The sequence below is a fragment of the Mustela erminea genome, chromosome 20 (genome assembly GCF_009829155.1).
Source record: "Mustela erminea isolate mMusErm1 chromosome 20, mMusErm1.Pri, whole genome shotgun sequence".
Taxonomy (NCBI): domain Eukaryota; kingdom Metazoa; phylum Chordata; class Mammalia; order Carnivora; family Mustelidae; genus Mustela; species Mustela erminea.
The window spans coordinates 27315005-27341070 of record NC_045633.1 but is presented as its reverse complement, the minus strand read 5'-3'; the positions used below and the strand labels follow the sequence as shown (position 1 = coordinate 27341070).

The following is a 26066-nucleotide window of genomic DNA, read 5'->3' as shown; positions in this document are numbered from 1 at the left end:
CTCAGAAATATTAATAATTACTCTTACTAAACACCATCCTGAGAGTATCACAGAAATTGTCTTGAATGAAATAAGCCAGGCACAAAAGATTTCATATTCTATGATCCCATTTATAAGAAATTCTGGAATACACAAACTACCCTATGGTAATAAAAATTAGATTAGTGGGCAGGGCTGGAGAGAGCATGTGAGTGCTAAGTGCACCAGGGAACCTGACTGGGGGAAGGGCTGACATTTGTCACATATTTGCTAGAATTCATCCATTTGTGTGTTGAAAATCTGTTCGTGTTGTATATAAATTATACCTCAGTAATGTGGTTGTTAAAATGTCGCCTGCCCAGAGAGGCTGTCCTGGGCCACCCAGTGTAGAGCAGCGACCAGATCTCTCCCTCTCCCGCTCAGCTCTCCCATCCCAATCCCGGTTCATTCCCTCATGGTGCCTGTCCTCCCTGAGAGTATCCTGTTTATTAACCTGTTCCCATGGGAGGCCATAGCTCACTGATGGCGGGACCTTCAATGCCTCATTCACCTTTCTACCCCTGGCAGCTAGACCAGTGCCTGGCAAAAGATTAGCACTCAGTAAATATCTACTGAATGCATGAGGAGAGGGAGAGGCAGAACGGGCCTGCCCTTCCGCGAGCATGGCTGAGTGTGAACACCAGAAAGGACTTCAGTGGTCATTTAGCACACCTTCCCCACTTTGACATGAGAAAATGGAAGCAAAGCAGAGAAAGTAATTTGCCCAAGGTCGGACTTAATGATGGAAGCAGGTCTGGAGCCCACATCTCCTAGTCTTTTTCACTTATAGCAAATAGGACTCAATTCACATGTATAGACATACTCTATAAACATTCACAAAATGCCTATAAAATATAATATAAAATTTTTAAAAGCATATTATTTTGAAAGCCCAGTTAACTATAAAAATATTATTACAACCAGATCTACTTCATTCAAGCATTAAGTTGTGACTTCCACTACAAGCGCTAATTTAAACAAATCTTTCTTGAAGCGATTGAAATGAAATGGTAATAAGTTAATGGACATTCGAGTATTTAAGCATGGACAATTACGAGTCAGGCTGTTTCCACGTCGCCTGGGATGCTGTTTACTGCCCATACTTCACAATTCACATCTTCCCTGGCAAGTCATCCTGCAAAAAGCTGACTGGAGGTTGAAATATTTAATCTATAAACTTCGCATTCCCCGGCAAACACAGGCAAGTACGCTGTGCTTCCGCATTCCCGTCAGGTAGGCTGCCGCACGCAGTCTGAGCACAAGAACCTGCAATTAAGCCAGAGAATGGCACAGTACAAAACAAGTTTTTGCGTCCTAATCTGATAACTGCCGACATAAATTACCTCCTGGAGGTGGGAGAAATATTGCACGACATCAACATTCACATTTCACATTCTGAGAAATAAAAGGAAACAAAGAACATATATCAAAACCAAAATAACAGAACAATTTTATTATCAAATTAGACGATATTTATAAGACAAGCTATCCTCACCTTTGACATGCAAAGACAGCAAACTAACTATCTGGATTCAGTAAATCAGAAAAACAAACACGCATTTTTTTTTCATCTTCTTAGATAAATAAAACCTATAATTACCTATTCAAAATTCTGAGTATAACTTAGTCTCATTTCTTTTGAAGTATAGTTTGCCTTTTCTAAGATAGACTTCCTCCTTCATCAATAGCATTTTTCCTCAAGGTTATGTTCCCCCCACTTTTGGTGAGGAAGTTTACAAATATTATTGACTTTACTTCACATTTCTTCACACACTCAGCCATTCCAGGAGTGCGTATCTGCTGCGCAAGACGGAGTTCTCAGAACAAGAATGTTTTCGATGGCCAATACCCTGGGGACACTGAAACTCCTGGAGGGAATGACCTAACATGCCACTTGGGGGCGTGACTCTCACCTGCTCATGTCTGAGGGTGAGAAGAGTGAGCACTGCGAGCAGCGGGCACGGGGCCCCCCAGCACTGAACACACCTGCGTTCGTCTGAAGACTTCACCTTTCCTCCTCTGTCCCACCTTCCCAGCTTACGAGTCTCCTCCTGCTTCTGCAGCCTTCTTCCCCATCTGCCCTGTTACGTGACATAGTTACTAGTTCCAGGAGATTGGACCTCACACTCCTGGGAAGCCATTAAAGTGCTGACTGGCTCCCTGTGCCTTGGCCTCGAGCACCGTCCCGGTATGCATCCTCCCACCCTGGTCCCGCCCTCTCCCCGTCCTTCTCCTGGCTTGGTTCTGAAATGCTTCAAGTTCTCCAGCTCATGGTCCTTTAGCTCGGTCAGACTCATCCTCTGTGACCTCTGACCAAGAGCATCTCAACTGATACGATGAACTCTTTGGGCTTCGCTTACTGACTTAGGTGTTTCATACGGAGCATTAAAGAGGTCTAAAAATCACGAACATACTAACAATGCCCAAGTTTAGTGAGACCTCTTTGCTAACCTTGAGTCTTATACAAACAACTATCTCACGACTGGATCCTCGTGACCATCTACTATGCATCTCAAACATGTACAAAACCAATTTTAGACACCCACCCCCAAATAGAGACAGAACTTCCTTTGCCCGCAAATCATCTCTCCCATTCAGGAAATGGTAAGCCCATCCTATCAGCTGTGAAGGCCAAAATTCTTAGAGTTGTCCATGGCTCCTCTCCTTCTCTCATACTCACAGCTAATCCAGCAGGAAATCCTACGCAGTCTACATTCAGAATATATCAGTATCAGCCACTTCTCACCAGCCCTCCCCAAACCTGAGTCACCTGAGCTACTGCAGCAAACCCCTACTGGGCTTCCTCGTTTCGGATTCTGCTGCCCTATAGTCCATTCCTCACAGAATTCCTACCAGATGGATCACAAGGGAGATCACGCTGCTGCTCTGCTCGGATCCTCAGAACAAATGCCAAAGTCCTCACTCTGGCTAAGTCACCGGCATCTAGGAATCGGGCCCAGCCAGCTCGGGAACCTCCTCTCCAGCCCTCTCCCTCGCTCCGGCCTGGCTGTTCCTCCAACACATGTGCCGTTCCCTTACCTCGGGTGCTCTTCTCACTGGTTTACCCCAGGCCTCCTCCCCAGACTTGTTCCAATCTCTGCTCAAAGAGGTAGTTAGGGGAGAGACCTTCTCTGATTTTACATGTATAGCAACCCAGCTGACGCTTGCGTTCCCCACTCCGCCCCTGCTTCATTTTCTCCTCACTATTATCACCAGCCGGCATGTCATCTGTTTCCTTCTACTTGGAGACAGGGTTCCTGAGGACAAGGACTTTCTTTTGTTTCTTGCTGCATATTCGGTGCCTAGCACAGCACCTGGGATGTGGTATGCCCTCGATAAGTACTCAGCAAAAGAATGGGGGAAAAAGCCCAAAGTGCAATCAGAACTTCATGAGTTTTTCCTTTACCCTCATTCTGACGTGAATGTGCACCAGCTCACACCCACCACGGGGACATTCACTTCAGCTAATTTTCTGGGATGGTGATGGATTTTTGCTGCTCCTTTTGCTGCACAATTTAAACCTCCTCCTTCCACAAGTGTGTAGCTCAAGAACAAAGAGGCTGTCGGGGATCGGGTGCTGGGTTTTGCACACAGCAGCTGCCCTCTCTGGCCTGCTGCCCCCACCCTGTGCTACACACACTTCATTTCCACCTTACCTCCCAAGAGGCCTCTGAATTTCATAAAGCCCATGCCTTAACTGGATAACCATGTTTGCCTTCTCTTTTGTTAAAAACTTCTGAAGTTAGGGACTTAAAGACCCGATACATCGAATACATAATACACTTGCAGGCAGGCTCAGGGCTAGATGGACAATGTGTCTGTGTGTGACTGTGGCTCACGGCAACATGCAGTATTTCAATTTGAAGGCTGGTGTTCTAAAAAGGGAGAAATAGGAAAATAAGACGTATAGGGAAAGAGAATTCAAAAGCACCAAGAAGGTTTGGCAAAATAAAGTGAAAAGAAGAATGAGTGTGATGCAGAAGACAGCATGAGACTCAGAGCCAGACAGGCCTGGGGTAGAACCCTAGCTCTGCCATTGGTCAGCAGTGTGTCCTTGGGTGGGCTGGTTAACATCTCCAATCCTCGGTCTGATCTCTAGAAGCACAGCTAATTATACTTCTTCGGAAGAGAGCTGTGAGGATCAGGGAGGATGTGTTTAAAGTAGGTTCTCAATAACAGCTGCTGTTAAAATTATTAATAGGCAATTCAACTGACTTTATAAGTTAGGAAACATTAGAATTATTATTTCCCTTGAAAATGAAAAAAAAAATCATTTAATTGCAAGCCAAAAGCTCACATTCTGAAGGTCACAGTGGTGAGGCACCTGGGTGGCTTAGTCATTAAGTGTCCGACTCTTGGTTTCGGCTCAGATCATGATCTCAGGGTCCTGAGATCAAGCCCCGCATAGGGCTTGGGGCTCAGGGAGGAGCCTGTTTGTCCCTCTTACTCTGCTCCTCCCCCTCATGCTCTCTCTCTCATGTAAATAAATAAAATCTTAAAAAAAAAAAAAAAAGTCAGGAGGTAGGGCTGGCAAGACAAGGTTTCTCCTCCTCGTGGCAAAGGATCATCTCCACAGCCGTGTTAGGGAACTGACAGGTATAGAGGTTTGACCTGTTTCCCTATAGTGAAACACTTTCAGCCAAATGTTTCAGTTTTTAAAAGACACCTCTAGTGGTGCAGAACAGATCTAAGCCATCTGACTCCTGTCTGCCAACCGCTTGGGCAGGGGCCATGCAAAAATGCCCTCCCAACTGCTATCCAAAGCCAAACTTTCTTAGAAGTATAAAGCAATTTATCTTTGAATGATGTATGAACTTAGGAAGAAAACCACACGGGCACTGATTTATGACATCTTGCACAGCAGGGACTTAATAAATATGGGGGTGATGATGAGGTGGAAAATATGAAACAAAAGGCCTTGCAAATGTGGAAATATCCATAACCAGCCTCATCTCATCTCATCTCCTAAGCGGGGGGAAAAAAAGATCACCAGCGTATTATTCTACCGAGATTGGAGATTTATCAATAGCTTCTCAGATCATTTGTTCGATGGGACACTAAGTTAAAGCCTACATTAGTGGCTAGCCAGGAATTGAATGGTTTTAACAAGAATCTGCAAGAAGAAAAAGAAAAGCTTATAAAATTAAGAGCTGTTATTTCATTCTATCTCCTTCCATACTTCTTGAATAAATGCTGCCTTGTGAATCTGGCTAGACGGCAAGTCAACAGGTGACAGGCTGTACAGCTGCTTGCTGCTGAGTTAGACTAATCCTTCCACCACGGACTGTGTTCCCACTGACATTACTTAGAAGCACCGATTTTGGAGAGGAACTTAGTTCAATCTATCCACCCTCCCTAGCACCCACCCTTCCCTAGCATTCATCCCAAATTGGCCCAGCCCACATTGTGCTCAATGCTAGAAATTTTCAGAATATTTTGCAAGAGTCTACCTCAGCTGCCTTTTGTTCAGTATAACAGCCTTCTAAAAGAATGAAAAATTGATCCCTGTTCTTTGTTTCACTGACCTTGAAAGGCATTTATTATCATCGGAATCAATACAAACGTGGACACCCAAGCAACTCTTAATAAAATAAAAAGGAAAGCAGTTATCTCACTTTCTACTATAATTAGTATTTTTACTAAATTTTTAAATATGGCCTTTATACACTTCAATATTTTTCCTGTTCCAATAACAAGACTAGAAACATGTTTTCAATAAGGCTAAGAATGGTCTGGTGTCAAGCAGGTTCAGAGGCCCAGGCAGAAGAGCCATAGAGCCTGGTTTAGAGAAGGGACCCCATGGATGGGCAGGTAGGGAGAAAGCAAGTTGACACCTCACAGTGACTTTCAGAGTTACATTTAAAACCTTTCCAGCAAACTATTTTATAAACATATCTGTTTTAGAAAAACAGAACAAAACAAAAGCATTTTCTTCTCATGAATTTTTGTATGAGTGCAACCATCTGACAGCGTAAGTATGTGACTTTTAGCCCAAGCTTATAAGCATTTCATGATTCTTTCAGAAATGTTCATCCCTGAAATGTTCATATTTGGTACATTATCTTTAAATTATATTGCAGAATGCCTAGTTATGAAATATATACCAAATGTTCTTTTTAATCACTTAAAGCTCTAAATGAAGAAAATCTGTTTGGCATTAGATAAATACCTTGAATGTGGGATAGGCAGGAACACCTTGAAATAATGCTTAACTAATCACAAAGCAACTCTTCTGCAATAGATGGGCGAACCACTAATTAGACGAAGGGAAATAAAACTGTCACGGTAGGATAAAAGGATAAAGAGAAATAAGCGGTAATTACTGTTTTATTGTCAGAGAAAGTAGTATCAAACATGGCTGAGTAAAAAGAGGGGGAAAAACCCCACAGCTCTGTAAGTAAATACCAGCACTCATTAAATTAGTTCTTGGAGCTAAACACAACTCAGGGATGACGATGACACCTCAAAAAGTGCATTCAAGAAAGGGAAAAACAGACCATAACGACTAAGTAAGGACACTTCATTCTGGGCACGCAGCATCCCGAAGAGTAACATGACACGACGATTGCTTTAAACTGCTTAAACATTTCCAAGCCAAGTTTTCCAAAAAGCTGCTTAGAAGGACTGGGGGAAGACTACCAGACCAGGTCATTATTCTTTTCAAGGCTTAACTGATACAGTGAAATTCATTAAATAATAGGTCAATGGTGCCAACAAGTGGAATGAGTTGTGTTTTAAAGTTTGGAGCAACTTACATTCTGTTGCTGGGAATGATCTTGTGCCCTTCTCTGAACCAGGTCACTTGCGGTCTTGGGAAGCTGGTGATGGATGGTAAGTTGAGAACTACTGCATGTCCTTGAGTCACCGTTTTCCTCTGGTCTGTATCCATGAAATTTCCCATATCTGCAGAGAAAAATCAGACCCTTTAAGTTCAGAAAACTTTTTTGGGGGAGGGGGAAGGGTCAAAGATGGAAATAACTATACATTACAGCAAAGTCACCGACGTTGCTATAATTAAGCAATAAGACAAGAGAGATTGAGCAGTAATGCTGATGAGTGCAGATCTGGGGGTGAAGCGAAGCATGAGGCAGAGCCATGTGCCTCCAAAGTGCCCACAAAAAGCATTAATCAGCAGAACTTCATGGTCTTTGTGTCGCGGCAACACTACAATGAAATGTTTGCAACTGATTTTAATATTGGAATAAACTGTGGGAAAGCATCCCACTGCCACAGAGATAGGAATGAAGCGCCTGCAGCTCGCCCCGCAGCTTGCCCCATCTCCCCCGTCTCTCAGGCTGGTTCCGCCCAGTCAGCCACCGTTGCCTGGTTCAGTTTCCTTTAATCTGGGGCAAGCAGGCTTTGTTCCAGTCCCTGTGCTACCAGTAAACAGCATCTTTTTAAAAATGGGTGTCACAGAAAAAAACCCAGTCATCAGAATGTAGGTATAAGAGGCCAACTTTTAAATGAGTAACATTTGAAACTTCTGAAAAATGTCTACATTATGCTTAGATACAGATATATGCGTATACACACGTGGCACATGTGTATTCCTTTCAATGTATATAAATTTGGAATAGTCCATAGAAAATCTTTATTATCTATGCATGTTTTTATTCAAAGGAAATTATTTTCTATGTAATAAGCCGTATTTAATATTCTAGGAAAGAGATGAAACAAACTAATGAAACAGATTAGGAAAATAGTCACGATTATTTTCAAAGTGAAACTTGTTATCAAAAAGGAGGAGGAAAGAGAAAGAAGAGAACATCCAAGAGCCAGAGATAAATGATAGAAACAAGGGTACAAATAATTGACCAAAAAAAAAAAAAAAAGCCCCAAATAATATTACATATAGCATTTAATACATGATAATAAATTCCAAGGTGTTAACTTATTCAAATATGTTTGGGGTACTGATCTAAACTTTGTATGTATTAGTTATGTTTTCAATTATTCAGTTGAATAGAAGTTCTCAGTTATTCTGCAGAAAAATTCAGCTGAGTAACTTCACAACAATTCAGAAAAGTTGAGCCTTCCTAATTAAAAACATAACTAAATGTATACAGGACCAGCTCCTTACTCAGTCACTAATAATTATAGAATAGTAGGGTAGTAAGAAATTACTTTATTTGTAGTAATGCTGAACACTATAGGCCTTACCTGTGGTCAAAAAAACAAATAAGAAAACATTCTAGTTACTGGTTGACAGCTCAGTTTAGGAACTTCCTAGAGTTCTCTGAAATCTGTCATAACATAGTAACATGTAAGTTAAAGCTTCAGAAATACTGCTTTCTTTTCAATGACAAGACATTTTGGTAGTAAATTCAAAATAAAATAAAGCAGACAGGCCATTTTAGAGAGACCTGACCCTTGACAGATTTTGGACTGCAGAAGTATTAAGTGCTTTGCGTTGGCCAGCCTGTCTCCAATTCCTTCCAAATACAACATCAAACACAAACTCCCTGCACTCTGGTATCTCCCTCAGTTACTTTTACTCCAAATGGGTCTGCCCCACAGAGACCTCATCAAGTCACTAACAGTAATGCCATCTAGAACATTGCTATCCACCTACTTTTATTGTGTAGCTGAAGGATTTTTAAATAAATCACTGGAAAGAACTAATTATGAACTGACAAAATTTTACCTAACTGGGTTTAATTTGTTATTTGAAAAACATTTGAACCTGAGTATCAGAAACGCTAAGAGCAGCTAATCATAAAGCAGAAGGCATCTTGTTACTACTTTGTTTTCTGTCCTCCACAGGGCCTGACAGAGCCCCTGACTGCTGGATGGCCAGGGAGGGCATTGACCTCATTAGCCCCGTCACCACGAGTGGACCAGCCTCACTGCCTGTTTACTTATCTCCTAAAACCTTTAGCAATTATTCTGTTCCAAAGAGAATCCAAGACAGAATCTCGATTCCTACAATGGTTAAAAGTGATTTTGATCAGCATTCCCCACAGACATTTTGTTTCTGTTATTTATCATTCGGAGACTTTTCCAATGCACACATACATGCGACTTGAACTTCTGATCTTCTCTGCAAGAGAGCTCCCATCCTGTTTCGCACCACACAGCGGTAAAACCCAGCATCAAGCCTCTGTAAAGACGGGATAATATACCTGCCAAATACCAAAAAGAAGTGTTAATGCTTCTATATCTAGAGTAGTTCTGGCATCTCAATTCGCAAGTGCTCAACAAATATTTTATTTTTGGTAAACTATTGTCTGTGGAATCCTTCTCTGGTCGACACACTCACCAACTGCCATTTGTGAGATTACGTCATCGATGTCTGTCTCCCCAGCAAGGCTGTCAGTAATTATTACCCCAAGCTAGGTTCTAGATCTGCCTTGTCCATCACTTGCCCCTGGAGCCTAGCACAGTGCCATGCATGTAGTAGACAACACTCACAAGTCGTTGAAGAAATGACAAATGTAAAATAGCTATAGGTCATTACACGTAAACTAGACCTTTCAGTAAAAGGTGTTTATAATTCTCTCAGAATTTCTAGAAGTCATTTCTAGAACTGACAATAAACTTTACATAATATGTCATGTTACTCTACCTAAAAATTCAAATAACGCTTTCAGGATGAGATACAGGTGTCATCGAGGCAAAGAGAGCAGTGATATGGTGACACAATTCCCCTCTGTGCTCACAGTTACAGACCCTCTCCCCTGCCAAAACAACTCACACACTTCCCTCGCTTCCTTCTCCGCATGTGGACTGACATTAACTTTAAAAATGTTGTGAGTAACTGAAAGGTGACTTCATTGGTATTTCTCAATGCTATATGACTCTAAGTAATCATGTCTTTCAAATCAATGCCTTTCTAAAAACTTCAGTAACATTTTATAGAAGGAAAAAAAGTAGTTAGAAGATACAGATTCCATAAAGCCCTGCTTTCGGTTTACTGTTAGTTTTATAACTTAGGATATTTTGAAATCCATAAGCAAGTACAATTTATAGCCAAGGACCACTCCAAGTGAGTGTTATAGCTCCAGAGCCCAAACCTTTCACAAGACCTAAGAGAGTTCATTAATTGGTTTCTAGGCCATGTCCAAAAACAAATCAAGAATAAGGCTGAGTCCTGGACACTTTTTACAAAAAGGAATTTGCCTACCACAAGAAAGAAAAAGAGAGCTAACACCCAATCGAATGGTAGCCTATTTCCCAAAAAGAGAAAACTCAGTGATACTATCCTTTATTACAAAGATGTTCTGTTAATAGTTATCTTCAATTTAAGAATACTTCTCACAAAGGATAATCAGAGAAACTTTTAAAAATGAGGTAAAAAGCACCATGAACGGTACACTTTCTTGGCTCACTTCCTAAGCATAGCTTGAAATTGCTTACATTCAACTGATTGCTCATCTTTTTACTCAAGTATGTCCAATTAGTCAACCTGAAAAAGGAACTTAAAGGCATAATTTTTAAGTGAATAAAACATTTGGACAATCTAGGTAATTCAGCACTAAGCAAATATTAATCAAAGTATGTTTTCCCTCTGATAATGATCTTGATATTCCCACGACAAGATTAATAAAATCTTTTATGAAAAATATTACTGAGTTTTAATCTTCAAAATTTTATTTCATTCTGGGCAATGGCTCATTTCAAAAAATTAATTAGTGTGGATAATAAGAATAGTATCAAAATGAACACAGAGAGTCAATGCCATTTATTTAAATTACAAATCAAGGCTAGAAAGATGAGCAGCTTTAACTGTCAGATACCATGATTATAAATAAGGAGGAGTTTTGAGATTAAATTATAATGAAGTCCACAAAAGTTTTTGGAAACGAAATAACACAAGTTATAGGAGTACATACTTGAAAAACTACATGAAGTTTCATCATTGCAACATTTCCATATTTAAATAATTGTTATCCATTCCATTTTCTCTTTCTTTTTTGCAGTATCCTAAATAGATTTTAAATTCTTATGAATTTCTATAGTAATCCTATGTACTAATGAACAAAAATAGCAGTGTTTTCAAACCGCAGGGAGGAGCAGATACAAAAATGAATATTAGGCATATGCTGTTTTGTACCATCTCTTTAGTCTAATGTCTCGCCAGGGAAAAAATATACTAAAAAGTTGCAAAGTACTCCACCTATTACAGGAATTCCTACACAAATTATGTTCACCTAACAGATGGGAATATTCACTGCAAGCCTATTGTTTATAAACACACATTTTTAAGCAGAGAAAGTTTCCTGGCTCTTTATAAGAAAGTATGATAAAATCTTAGCACCATATGCCACTAAAGTATAGAAAATGCCTGCTCCTCTTTCAAATAAACACAGCAGGGAATGTTTGTACTCACTGTAGAAAGGCAGAATTCTACTAGACCAACAGAACATTTACCAGGGCTAGTTCATTATCAGGAACAGCAAATTAAAGAAAACCAAACACAAAATCACAGCAAAACCAAGGGTTTAAATGTCCATTCCTGCTAAGTAGGAGAATACCTTAGTTCTGAAATGCCTCTCAAGATGGGCCATGAGAACCACCCCAGAGGTTCTCTAGCAGTGGCTCGAGCTCTATTCCAGGCCACAAACAACTACTTGACTAGCCCTGCCTGGAGTGAACATTTGACATTTTTTGTCTGCCTGGGATCTACACCATTTTCCTGTGTTTGGAGTATTTCCACTCGGAGTCTCGGTGGAGGAAGACCCCTGGACACAGGCAGGAGATGATGCGTGACACTGGCCACATGTACTCTGGATTTTGGGGTCTCAGGCTGGTGATACACAGGAACGGGGCTAAAGGACTCATCTAACAGCAGCGGTGCCAGGGCGCAGCGGAGCCCGGGCCCCAGGGAAGCAGAGCAGTGTCCACTGCCAGTCAGGACAGTGGCTCCAACAACAGCACCCCGGCTCTCACAGGACTCTCACAGGACTGGCTCTCAGGCTGATTTGGCTCTAGCGGGCTCACTTCACTCTGCTCCTGCCCCATCTCCAGCTTGCCTGGTGACTGATTCTAAGAGCAACCCAATGTCCATGCAACAGCTTCCTGTTCCATTTCATTACGAAAGTTTGTTTCTGTGGCTGGTCCTAGAATTCCCCAAGTGTCTACCCGACAGGACAAAGCAAAAATAATCCCAGCTGGAAAAGCTTCTGAAGCTATCAGGCACTCACCATGGTCACAGAAAAACCCAAATAATGCCTCTTCAAGTCATCTCTCTTTTCAAAGTCGTGGTTTCCTGGTAAAGCACTAAGAATCATTAGGCAATCAACAGTCCCTCAAAAACTGGGATAAATGAACCTGTTAGGAGTTTTCTTGAACACAAAACACTAAAATTTGAGGAAATGTCTGACAAAATACTGCCTGGGAGCAGACAGGTTACTGTGGAGCAGATCTTTTAGCAACAGTGAGATACTATGACTAAGGACACAGGTCGACAGACCTATGCTGGTTCTGAATAATGAAGGCACGTCTGCATTTCTGCCTCTCAGGTCAGGCAACATAATTCAATCCAAGAGAGAATTTTCATGCCCATTAAAATTAGATGTAAAGCTTTTTTTTTCTTTGAATGGGGGTCTTACATCTATTTCATGCCACTCCAGGTGAGACTATCCCCTACAACTTCAACTTTTTATGCTGGTATAAAAACATCTATTTTGCATGAAAATAAGCAACCAAGTCCTATAATAAACTTCCATATCTTGGCCCAGAGCCCAATCTTACTTTCAAAGGGAATAAATGGTTATGGGGGAAAAAAAACCCCTGTAAGTCATTTATACCCTTCCTGAAACTACTTTGATTCTTCTTTTGGAGAAGTGATGATAAATAATTAGGCTTTCAATTTTATTTTTATAAATTTCCTACATGAAATTAAAAAAGCATAATCAAAAGTGGGATCAGTCAGTCCACAGCTTTCTTTCTTTTTTTTTTTTTTTAAAGATTTTATTTATTTGTCAGAGAGAGTGAGAGACAGCGAGCATAGGCAGACAGAATGGCAGGCAGAGGCAGAGGGAGAAGCAGGCTCCCTGCCGAGCAAGGAGCCCGATGTGGGACTGGATCCCAGGACCTGGGATCATGACCTGAGCCGAAGGCAGCTGCTTAACCAACTGAGCCACCCAAGCGTTCCAGTCCACAGCTTTCTTTACAAACAAAATACTGAAATGAAAAATCCAGACTGAAACATGTTAAGAAAAAGATAAAGGACCCAGAGCCTTAAGCAGTGTGGGACTATGAGGGATTCTACTTATTTTAGCCAAAATGTTCAAGACTAATTCACGTGAGCCAAAAAATAACTGTTATTGTGGTGAGCTGCACAGTTTCTAGAGGACAGGGCCAATGGAGAGTTAGCCAACAGAAGAGTGACGATAAACCAAGTCAAGAAAACTGAAGCCAAACAACTTGGGGGACTAAGCCCTTTGTGGGAAGACACAGGCAGGGGTCTGTTCAGTTCAGGGGGGTAATGAAGAAAGCAACTGGTTACATGTCACCTAACGAAAGAGTTCTCAATTCAGTAGACTTTTCCTTTTGGTGAGTAGGGGGCAGAGCAGGTTAAACAAAACAAAACAAAAACAAGTAGACAATCACTGTGTTTGATTCCCTTTTATTTTTCCTAACTGTCTTTCATTGTGGATAGTTCTGTTGCTATACCTTTAAGTTTACTAACATTTTCTTCTGCCATGTCTAATCTGCTAATACCCATCCAATGTGTTTTTCATCTCAGACATTACAGGTTTTGTCCTCAGAAGTTTGACGTCTGCCTTTTAATATCTTTCATGTATGTATTTAGCTTTGATCACAGGGAATACATTTATAATGTTTCAATATCTTTCCCGGCTACTTCTAATACCTGTGTCAGCTTTGGCTTAAGAGATTAATAGACTGAATTTTCTCCTTATTACGGATCATGCTTTCCTTTCTCTTTATGTGCCTGATAACCTCTGATTCAATTCTAGACATTGTGAATTTTACCCTGTTTGGTGCTGGAAATTGCTGTATTTCTATAAATATTCTCAAGTTTTACTCTCTGATGCTTGAAAAATACTTGAAAGTCACCTGATCCCTTTCCGGTCTTGTTTATAAAATCTCAGGCAGGATCAGAGCTGCATTTGGTCAAGGGTTAATAATTCTCATTACAGACCTAAGATCATTCTGTATCCTCTACTCAATACCCCCATAAATTATGAGGTTTTTTGGTATGACTGGTGAGACTAGGCCCCCCAACCAGCCCTACGTGGTGAGCATGGGAAGAACCACCATCACTTCTGGGCAGTCTTTTCCCGGGCCTTGGGGAATCTCCTCACGTGAATGTGCTGATGAAAATTCTAATACTCAACAATAAACCTCTACGGATACCTAGTACTCTTTCTCTGGTACTCTACCTTGATCTCCCTGGATTCTCCAATCTCTCCAACTCAGGAGTCCTCCAGACACATGTGCACACCTGTGTGTGGGTCATAGCCTGGAAATTCTCGCACAGCATTAAAGCTGCAGGCATCACCACCTTTGGCTGCCTGATGTCCAATGTCTTAAACACAACTGCTTCATATGTTTTGTCTGGTTTCATGGCTCTTTAGATTTCCTATCTGGGGCTCTCTTTCATATCTCTTAATGAAGTTTTCCACTTCATGTAGGTTCTTATAAAGGTTATTCCCAGGTATTTAATAATTTTTATTGATATTGTGAATTTTTTCATCTTTTTATAAGACATACAAAAAAGTTACTTTCTTCCTTAACCATTCCTATTTTCTTACTGGAATAAAAAAAATCATCATTATCTATCAAACTTCTTTTATTGATACTGTCACAGAAAGTGAACCACAGAGATAGGTCACCTAAGGAGATGATAAGATTTTTCACAGTTTATAGTATCCAAATATCCCTCCTGTTTATAACTATGAATATCATGCCTACCACTAAGAAATTATTGGCTTAGATATCCATCTATTTGTATTGAATATAATTATTTATCTCAAAGTAGAAAATAATTGAAAATAAATATTTTCTAGAAAAAAAAGACAAATCTGCCTATGACAGCTATGAAAAGTTGGTTTAACTACTACAATTTTGCCAATACAGTCACCTCTGCCTAAATGTGGATACAAGCATCAATATGAAAATCATCTGAAACTCACTGAAATTCATTGTGCAGTTTGCAACACAAGCAGCAAAGAAAATGCTATTTTTGGTCAAAGCTAGAAAAGCTGAGTTTATATGATGTGCCCTTTATAGGATAATTATTTTCTATTGACACAAAGTGGGGGTAGGGGGAGAAGGACTCAATTTCAGTGAGAAAACAGCTACCATTTTCATAAAGTAGCCATGTTTTTCAATTTGAGACTCGGAATGGTCTCCTGAAGGTTAACATATGACAGCTGAAGGTGCTTGTTAGAAGGAAGTAGATGAAAGAGTAATTTGAAAAAATAGCATGAGATTTTTGGGACAGGTTTTATGTCTAAAAAAATGATGACAAAATACAATGGATCCTTGATAACCTATCTGAGTGTCTGAAGCCCTCAGTGAACAGAATATAATTTATCACATCTACCCCAAACCATTCTTGCTTTAGAATAACCCATTTCTTCTTACTCAGTTTCTAGTGAAATGGGAATGAAGCTTGTATCTCATTTTAATGATCCATATATAACAAGCCGCCCATGCAATCTTGCTTCAAAGACCCACAATGCTTTGCCTTCCTGTGGATCACCCAGAGTGTGCCAAATTAACAGGTAAATCTGCTAATGCAAAGAGCAATGCAAAAAAATCCCCACCTCTTTGTGTATTTTAAAGTGAACACCAAAACTATTTCACCCTAAATCTGAATAGTTGCATGTATAATAATGGCATGGTATATGATTCAGGAATTTTTTAAAGATTTATTTATTTATGTGTGTGTGTGTGTGTGAGAGAGAGAGAGAGGTAGAGAGAGAGAGAGAGAGAGAACCAGAGAGAATCCACAAGAGGATTCCCTGATTCCAGGACCCTGAGATTAGAGCCTGAGCTGAAACCAAGAATCAGAGACTTAACTGAGTTGAGTCACGCAGGCACCCCTGATCTAGCACCTTTTTTTTTTTTTTAAGATTTTATTGATTTTTCTGAGAGAAAGAGAGAGAGTGCCCAAGCCAGGGAAGTGGCAGGCAGAGGGAGAAGCAGTATCCCCGCTGAGCAAGGAGCCCATGCCAAACTTGATTACAGGACCCTGGGATCATGACCTGAGCTGAAGGCAGATGCTTAACCAACTGAGCCACCGGGGAGATCCTGATGTAGCATTTTAAACAAAACTGTTACACTGCTGTTTTACATGTATCCAGTGGAATCTAAACAATGATTTTGAAATCCATATTATCCATTTTTAATAATGAACTCTTTAACAGATAGAACCTTCATACTGTTCTTTTTTATTTTTTTACTCTTTGAACTTGAGTTGTTAATCTATTTACCCCATAGAATTTTATTCCGACCTATTTTCAATTAGCAATAATCGTGCCTCGGATAAACCTCATTGGCTACGATACTGCCACTGAGCAAAGCTCTAACGTATTTTCATGCCTGAAAGATACTTATTGATCATCCAACATACTTATCTGAAATAAAAATACACATACAAATGGCAACTTTAAAAGGATGTCCTTTGATCAAAAGATCCTAAGTGCTTATAAAAAGTCTTCCGTATTACACATTCATTGCAATTATTACAGTTAATCAAAACAACATAAATGTGTTAATTTTGAAATACAATTATTAGGCATTTGAAATTTAGAAAGAAAATGTCTCTTAATGACAGGAAAGTGGCTGGGTTTTTGTTTTTGTTTTTTCAATTATTTTAAATTTCATTGACTGGGAAGTTATTTAACACTAGAATAAACAGAATTGGATAGAAATTAACAACAAAGAGAAGGTATTGACCACATATTTGTGGTCATTTAGGTGTTCATTTAAATCCAATGAGTACACAGGAAAAGCAAATAAACAAGTAGAGAAGAGGTTGAAGCATAGCAGCAAGCAAAACACAGGAAAGTAATAAAAAATGGGTATGGATTGAGAATATTAAATAATCTTTTTTGCCAAAGTTAATGAAGGTGTCCTCTGAATAAATGTTTGAGAAAATACAAAGCCCTAACCTTCCTCTTGTGCATGTTCCTTCTATATCAAGATAGAATATGGATCTGATCAAAGTAAGCAGCACTTTTTACCACGTTCTTCCTCAGATCTCCAAATGAGGCCTCATCACGCTCTTATCTCAGAGGAGGGGAAAATGCAGACAGACTGTGCTTCATAAAAGAATACTTCTCAACTTCATTCTTCTTTCTAACAAATCCCGAATATTCTCGTCCTACTCTGTGTAAGGGGACAAGCCCCAGGGCACAGCTGTAGGTTTGCTACCTAGATAAAACAAGATGCCCCAGCCTGCCATGGGTCTACCTTGCACACATTCTTTGCTTTGCTCTCATTACCTATTCCTTGAGGCACGATATGTTCTCTGACAGCAGCTGGAGAATGAAAAGGACGGGGGGTTGTTAAAACTGGTATAGCTCCTGCTGCTCATCTACACAACATATCTGAATTTTTAAAAGCCCCAAACTGATCAAAATATCCCATTTATAGTATCTACTTTCCCCTAAAGAGAATATGTAAAAGGAAAGAAGTTCCTCTGGGGTTGTTTAAAAGAGTCCAACATTTTGTTCAAGCCGAAAATTCTGAACTACACACTTGTCTTGCACCCTGGAGAAGCAATTCCACAGGAAGACTCAGGGAAAGTGAGCCTTCCTTCTGTGAACTGGGAGAAAGCACAAAGAGGGCAGGAAAAGAGAACCATAGTGCTCACACAGAGGCATATTCTCAGTCAGCTCAACATCAGCAAAGACACATATGGAAACTGAAAATCTAGAAAGCAATTCCTTTGCCACTATCCAAGGCCATGTTCCCCAATTTGAAGACCACCATTATAGATCATCCGTATTACTACTTTTTTATAGGAAGAACAATCTGGAGTCTTCTGCAACTTCATTCCTTTCTTCCTGGGGCATACAAAGCATTATGTCATTTCATTTTTATTAGAACTCTCTTCGGTGGCTTCTTTTTTGTTTGTTTGTTTGTTTATTTGACAGAGATCATTAATAGAGAGGCAGGCAGAGAGAAAGGGGGAAGCAGGCTCCCTGCCGAGCAGAGAGCCCAATGTGGGGCTTGATCCCAGGACCCTGAGATCATGACCTGAGCTGAAGGCAGAGGCTTAACCCACGGAGCCACCCAGGCGCCCCTCTTCGGTGGCTTCTGTTATATCCATTTTACAGATGACAAAATCAAGATCAAACTGGTTAGGGCACTTGTCCAAAATGACACACAGGAGTTGAATAGAAGTATCTGAATTCAAGGCACCTGCTGCTAAAGCCCATTACTCACACATGGTTCTCCCTTGTAAGCCTGCTTGTCTTTTCCTTTCTTATGCCCCCCTACAAAACCAAATCCCTAACACCTCATTATACTAATATACAATGTCAACTCGGATTTATTAGCAGATTGCTTGTGGGCCAGAAAACACACTATTTTACCTGCATTAGAGCCCTTCAATGTTCACAACACCACAAATGAGGTATGATCATCCCCATTTTGTAGGTATTCCTGGCTTGCCTGAGGTCACATTGCTGATGCTAACTGGTGGTGAGCTGGGATTCAAACCTGGGTCTGCTGATGTCAACGTGCTCTGAACGTTGCTCCAGCTTACGTCATTAAGCTGGAGCCCCAGCTCCAGATGGAAGCTCTAGCTTCCATCTCTCTCTTTCTCAACAATTATGATTAATTGTTCCTACAACAGCAGATACTCTGACAGTATAGGCCTAATAGTGAAAGAGGAGGTCACAAACTTCTATGTCTACAAAGAGCAGATAGATAAGGGAACTGAGCAAAGCACAGTTCTTCTGTGTGGGTCAGCAGAGCCAGGTGGCTAGGCCTTCTGACTGATTAAGAGAGACCAGAAAGCGGATTTTTATATGAAATCTTACAAGTGTTAAATGCTGGCAAGCAATTAAGAGAGATATCCATGTGTATATCCATATATATTTTCAACTGATTTTTTAAATACATACATACCACATAGTGGGCAGGCTGGATGTGGTTCATGGGCCATCATATTACAACCAATGACTGTTTTTAAAAAATTTTTAAGGCTTATTTATGAAGTTATCTCTACACCCAATATGGGTGTAGAGATCAACCCTGAGATCAAGAGTCACGTGATCTTCTGACTGAGCCATCCGGATGCCCCTAACTTCTGACTTCCAAAGTCAGTGAGTGAGGGGCTATGTCCCCCAACGCCTGAGCCATGTTGAGAAGCCCATTACTCTATTTAAAATACCTCTGGACAACCAATTCTCTTATTTCCATTAAATAAGAGCATGACATTGCTGATATGGGGACCTCTGGGACTTTTTAGGCAGTCACTAACTCTCTGTCCTACTTAGAACTACAGCGTCTGTTACAATAACCTTTCCATAGAAATGGAAGCTAAATAGGTTTAAACCTGAAAGACCCAAGCCCTGCCAGGAGACCAGGAGGTTTAGAAGCTGATACTGCTGGCCCTGGGAGAAGCCCAGCTTGCGTGTGACCTCATCTTGGCCTCCCCCGACCTCAGTGCTTGTTCTCTGCCCCCACACCTGGCACAACCTCCTTTTTGCTGCTGGAGTGAGAGGCTCTGCTCGTGTCCCTCCCTCACAGCTTCATCTTCTCCCATCCTGACTCTAAAAGTTAGCCCGGTAAATTTTCCGTTGACTGCTCAGAGCTCCAGAAACTCCAGATTTAAAGATCTCTGTTTAAACATTCATGCTCCTTAAATAGGAAAACACTGGTGGGTGGGGCTGTTGCCACAAGACAGCAGATTTATCATGCTAAAGCTGTTATTTGCATTCCTCTGTAACTATAGCTTTTTTTAGTCTGGTAATTTCACTAACGGGCTTCCTTTTACAAATATAATGATAGACTTCCTAGGTGTAAATACAATGTAGATCAGAATATTAAATCACATTCTAATTAATTCTATTCCTTTAATCTTAATGCATTAGAAATTCAATAAAATATTTTCACCCTCTGTGCTATTATGGCCAATAAGGCAAATATTCTAAACACAACTTGAAATGGAATCTTATTTTCAAGCAGTCAATTACTTATATTCGCTGGTGTAGGTGGTGAGCTCACGGTCATTGTGCATCCACTTGAACTCTAAAGGCCAGCTCCCTTCAGCAAGGCAGGTGAGAACAAGGCGGTTGCCTTCCAGGTGAATCTGTGGTAGGCCCGGCTCTGTTTTAAAATACGGCACAACATCTTCTGAAATATTAAAAAGAGAGAGAGAAAGTGAATGAAGTGCACATGAAAATGGCATTCATCCAATTAACCAATCACTTATTTAAACAGACCTACTTTTAAAGAAGTATAAATGATGGCTATTTGGCCCAATTAAGTAGCCAATAATCCTTGACCCCTTAGAAACATGTAATACCCTGAATGATATTTCAGACGGCTGAAAGCTCAATGATCAGCATCATTGGAAAACATCGGACAAGTTCATCCAAGTTATTTCCATTTATGATTAATATCTGTTTAACAAAGGGGCATAAAGGGCAGTCTTTGGTCACGCAAGTCTTGGTTTTAACTAGGCATTATATTTTCAAAGTAACAACCAAGGGTCAACATGGAGGCTCTAAAAGAAATTTCTTCATATAACCTTCAGTTGGTTAAAAAAAAAAAATAACTAGGATAAGCAAGATTAACATGCATACATAAATGACAGGAATCGCCATCCAGCTTCCATCTCTCTCTTTCTCTAGCTCACACATATCCCTTGTCTCTTTAGGGCATTCTGCCAGGCTGTAAAACTGGAAACCTGTGTGTATTGATATACTAAAATCCTGCACAGCAATGGGAATGCAACAACTATTGCCACCCACATACACACACCCACCACTAAATCTCAGACACATGTGGAATGAAAGAAGCCAGAGAGAAATAAGTTACAGCATATGCTTCCCTCCCAAAGTCCAGAAAAGCTCAAAACCAGGCAAAACTAAACTGTGCTCTTAGAGGTCAGGATAAATGTCACCTCTGGGAGATAGGGATGGTGTAGGGGTGTAACAGCATGGCTTATACCAAGCAGGCCAGGACCTATCTCTCAATGTGATTACACAGGGCACTTAACTTCATGAAAATTCATGGAATATTATTCTGTGTAAGATTTGTACAATTTCTCTATGTACACTTCAATAGTTAAAAATACATAAATATGAACACAGGACACTTAGCTTCTAGTTCTGGGCCCATCCCGAATTTTCTACATGACCCTGATTAGGACACGGGGTTTCTCTTTCTTCAACACTAAAATAAACAGAATTCCAGCTTCTTACTTTACGAATACAATCCCCTGACATACCTGCCTCCCTCAGGCCCCAGACCCTCTCTACTTACACATGAACACTCTTTAACTCTGAAACCAGGTTGAGCCTCTTCCTATGTGGGGCCTTCCTGTGTGTTCCTTCCCACCCCCACATACCCCTTGTTCTGTATGAGCTGACTCGTTCTCATCCTTCCAGCTGATAAAACCTCTCCCCACCAACATGCCCCAACAAACCATGACATTTGTTTCAGTCACGACACCTACAAGATCTTGAAATTAAGAGTGCTTATAGGTTATCCCAACATACTCCATGCCCTCTTCTTGACTACTTCTGAATCCCAGCACCTAGAAAAATGCCAGAGGCAAAGTAGATACTGAATAAAATATTTGCTGAACAAATAAAAAGAATAACAACAACACAGATAACAGTTAGAGTTGGTAGTCACTGAGCATTCATCATGTGCTGGAAACTGTGCTAAGCGCTTTGTATGCACTACCTTATTCAATTTTCACGAAAGTCCCATGAGAGAGATGTCACTATTTTATACCTTTTACAGATGGGTAAAGGGAAACCCAAGGAAACTAACTTGCTCAAGGCCACCCAGACAGTAAGTGGTGAAATCACCATTTAAATTCAGATAATCTGTTACGGAATCCCTAAATAGTATACATAATGACTCTAAATGCCATGGGTGTCTTCTTAAGGAAATCTCAAGAACCCACATTTTAACTTCAAGTTTGGATAAATTTGTGGAATTATTAAACTAGGCTTGTAAATTACTGTATTTTTAACAAATTAAGCATCAAATGGCATATTAACAGTGTTAAAACTAAGACCGTATTTTTACATTAAACTGTAGTACATATAACTGGTTTTTTTTGTACTTAATATATACAATTTAATTTTTTAAGATTTGCTTAGTTGAGAGAAGAGAGCGAGAGAGAGAGAGAATGTGTGTGCACAAGTGGGGAAAGGGGTAGAAGGAAAGAAACACAAGCAGACTCCAAACTGAATGTGGAGCCCAACTCGGAGCCGGATCGCATGACCCTGACATCATGAACAAAGCTGAAATCAAGAAGCTGATGGTCAACGAACTGAACCTAGGCACCCCAATATATATTACTTAAATATAGTTGACCCTTGAACAACACGGGGTTAGGGGCACCAATCCCCAGAGTCAAAAATCCACATACAACTTTGACTCCCCAAAAACTTAACTACTAATAGCATACTGTTGACCAGAAGCCTTATCAATAAAAGAAACAGTTGATTAACACATATTTTGTATATTGTATGTATTATATACTGTATAATATAGTAAACTAGAGAAAAGAGATGTTAAGAAAATCATATGGAAAATACATTTATAGTATTGTACTACAAAAAAAAATGTATAAGTGGGTCTACACAGTTCAAACTCATGTTGTTCAAGGGCCAATTGTACAGAGTTTATTTTGTCATTGTGCTGATCACTACATTCTATTACTGGTACATGGATAATAGAATATTGCCAATCTCTTACTACTATTCATTCAGGTAACTAATGTTAAATTGCACTCATGAATGTGTTAAGATCCTATAAAAAAAGATTTAGCTTAGTCAATGGGATGTTATACAGAAGTTAAACAGCAGTAGGATTCAAAAACTCAAGTAATACCATGTGCAAAGGCCCTGTGATGGTAGCAAACATAGTGAGTAACCCTGGGAAGTACAAAACACTGAAAAACAAGCAGATCTATAGACGCATAGAAGACAGAGCAAATGGAAGCAGGGTGAACAAGGTCTAAGCTCTTCTTACTGGTTGATGCAGGCAAGGCAAGCTAAGACCCTTGTTTCCATGTAATCTCTGTAGGATTTTCAATGGCACCACTTCACATTCAAAAGTGTCCTTGTGTGAATGATAAATTGTATGACCACCCTATTCACTGTCCTTGGTCAAAGTACTGCCAGTATTATGATGATAATGATGATTAGCCTTTATTACAGAGGGACAGCAGACAGCCTTTGAAGGGGCTGTGCTGTTAAAAGCTCATCTGGCCACACTACGGAGAAGGAATTAACAGGGGCCAGAGCGGTGGGAATAGACCACTTAGGGCCACTGTGGTGACCCAGCAAATGCTCTCAAAGGTGATGGGGGGTTGGGCCAAGGTAACAGTAGTGGTTGTAGTGGTGGAGATGGAGAGAAATGGGTAGCTTTAAAACAGTATTTACGTAGCAAAAAAGAAAATTAGTGATGGACTAAATATGGGACTGAGGGAGAGAGGTATCAAGAAAGATTCTTAGGTCTCTGACTTGCATGATTTTCTGTTCAACACACACACACACACATACATACATTTTGTTATTAGTGCTGGGAATACAATGAGAATAAGGCACAGTTGCTGTCCCATAAGAGGATACAGGCTAGGTGTGATGCAGGACTAGAGGTGGCAAAGTGTCCAGCAATGTGACTGAAATTTGTGACTGACAGACAGGAAAGCAGTTGATCCTCGTCCTGTTCCAAGGTGCTGCGGCACACCACCCTCTCTGAGTTATGCTGCAAGGGCATCCCCAGGCTGCCTGCCAGCAGTGACAGCCTGTCCAGGGTCCCTCTTTGCTACATACTTCAGCTCAAAGCGTCTGCTCTCATGGCCTCATAAGGCTGAAGTGTGATGACTACAGCTTTGAAACCTTGAGGCTGACTGAGCTCGGGGCTTCATTAGTGCCCTGCCATGTGCACCGTATTTAATCACTTCATATGGCTCCCGTGTCCTACAAAAATGAGTCATAGAAAATACATCTTTTAAAAGAAAAAAGGCTTCAAAATAGACACTCAAGGATGTGAATTTGGTTTTACAATCGACAAAGTATCGATTTAATATATGACTGTTTTAAATGTAAATGATACCATAATTCATTTTTTCCTAGAATTCATAGTTTAGTAAACACGTCTATACTCTGTACAAATTGTGCTGCATATTCAGAACAAGCAGGAAAAGAAATCCTCTTAAAGAATAGTTTCATGCAGCTGGCAAGCAAATATCTTGTGATCCAAATGATCACAGAAGTGTGATTAGTGCAGACACTAATATTTATGGTAAGAGGAAGGGGAGGCAAATGCGTCCGTGCCCTGGGATCTTACGTGTGTAGGTGACAGTCATTACACGACACAGATCAGTGTGCAGAATAACAGGGTTATTGCTCTGAGCCCAGAACTATTTACCACTGAAACACATGCAGATCATGAAATTCAGAGGGCATCAAGGCAACAGAGCTCAAAAGCTTTGGTGACCAATAAAAGAGACAGAAGGATTGGAATTCAGGTCTGCAGAGACCCTGACAAAAGCATGTGATCCTTATATACCTTCAATGGAACAGAGAAAGGTCTGAAAAGATCCATAAAGACAAAAATGATTCAGTTACCTCTAAAATAAGATCATCAAACTTGGACCTGGGGAAAAGTCAGTGGTCTACCTGGTGCTTGTTGAGGGGTTTGTGTACATGTGTACTTAAGTATGTATATGTGTGCACATGTGTGTTTTCCCAAATAATGACTAACAGTTCTCCCTCTTCTTGGGAAAAATGAGTAGACATTATTAAGCCAGCTTCTTTGTCCTTAACAATGAACACTGTAAGACCCTGGGATGAATTACTATGAAAAACTCTGAAATTTCCATTTCCAAATGCTTTTAAATAGAATAGAAATCAGTTATGAACAAGAGAGTCTTGTCTGTCTGAATAACACAGACTTCAGGCTCAGCCAAAGGAGGGGAATGCACGTAATGTTCTCTCGAGATAACATCACCATTTTATGATGTAGAGGTCACTTTCCCAAATGGACTTTCAAGGTTTTGATATAATGTAAATGGATTTAACTTTACCCATCTGACATAGAGATAATCTTCTGCTCGTGTACAAGGGGACCACAGCCCATCTTCCACAGCAAAGATCATTTACTTCTGGGGGAAAGTGGGGAATAGGCAGCTGTAAAGCAGAACCACGTCCTATGGCCCCAGGTTTTCCTACCCTGAAGGAGGCTGAGCTTGCCATAGGTTTTAATTATCTGCTCCATCATGGAAAACCATGGGTCTGCTACCAGAAACTCTCTCATGGCAGAATGGATAGGAATCAACAGCTTATTGCCAATAGAGTCCAATGTCAAGCTCATCTGTGACTCTGCCAATAAGAGAGGTAAGCCCACGTAATCATGATCGGTTCTAGGACCTCACCTTTCTCCTCCACTTAAAGTGATAATGAATACGAGTAATTATTATTTCTCCCACACAGCAGAGGAGCCAAGTGCACCACAGATGAGGGGTGTCTAACGCAGATGAACCCCAAACGTTCTGGTAAAGTGACGATGAGTGCTATTAGGCCTTGGTAATCAGCGCTGTCGATCAGGCAAGGGTCCGGCGGGAAGGATTAGGAATTGCAGCGTGAATGGAGCAATCAGCTGGAGCAGGACCTTTTATTACTGAACTCGGCTTTTTCGACAGCTGAATTTCCCAAGGCGACTAATCTTTTGGTTTAAACCACTAATCTTCCTTTCAAAACTTCTTTTATATCAAATTCAAACATTTTCATGCCCCAAGCTTATGAATTCACAGCTAACGGAAAGTTTTATTTTTCAAATCCCAGGGAGAAACAAAAGCACAGGGCATAATGCATCATTTGTGAACACCTATTCTGAAAAATACAGGTAGAAGATCCTTTTCTGGTAAA

The 26066-nt window shown here is 40.4% G+C and overlaps 1 protein-coding gene and 1 pseudogene across 3 annotated transcripts in view; both read right to left on the bottom strand.

Moving 5' to 3' along the window:
* SDK1 (sidekick cell adhesion molecule 1) overlaps positions 1–26066 on the bottom strand; it is an 854095-nt gene that overhangs the window by 491814 nt on the left and 336215 nt on the right. For all 3 annotated transcript variants that reach the window (XM_032327040.1, XM_032327041.1, XM_032327042.1), the window contains exons 2-4: positions 20142–20301; positions 9034–9140; positions 6774–6921 (exon numbers count right to left, since the gene is read on the bottom strand). In XM_032327040.1, coding sequence (XP_032182931.1) covers positions 6774–6921; positions 9034–9140; positions 20142–20301 — 415 coding nt within the window. The remainder of the gene's footprint in view (positions 1–6773; positions 6922–9033; positions 9141–20141; positions 20302–26066) is intronic.
* On the bottom strand, positions 16393–16516 carry LOC116581552 (annotated as a pseudogene).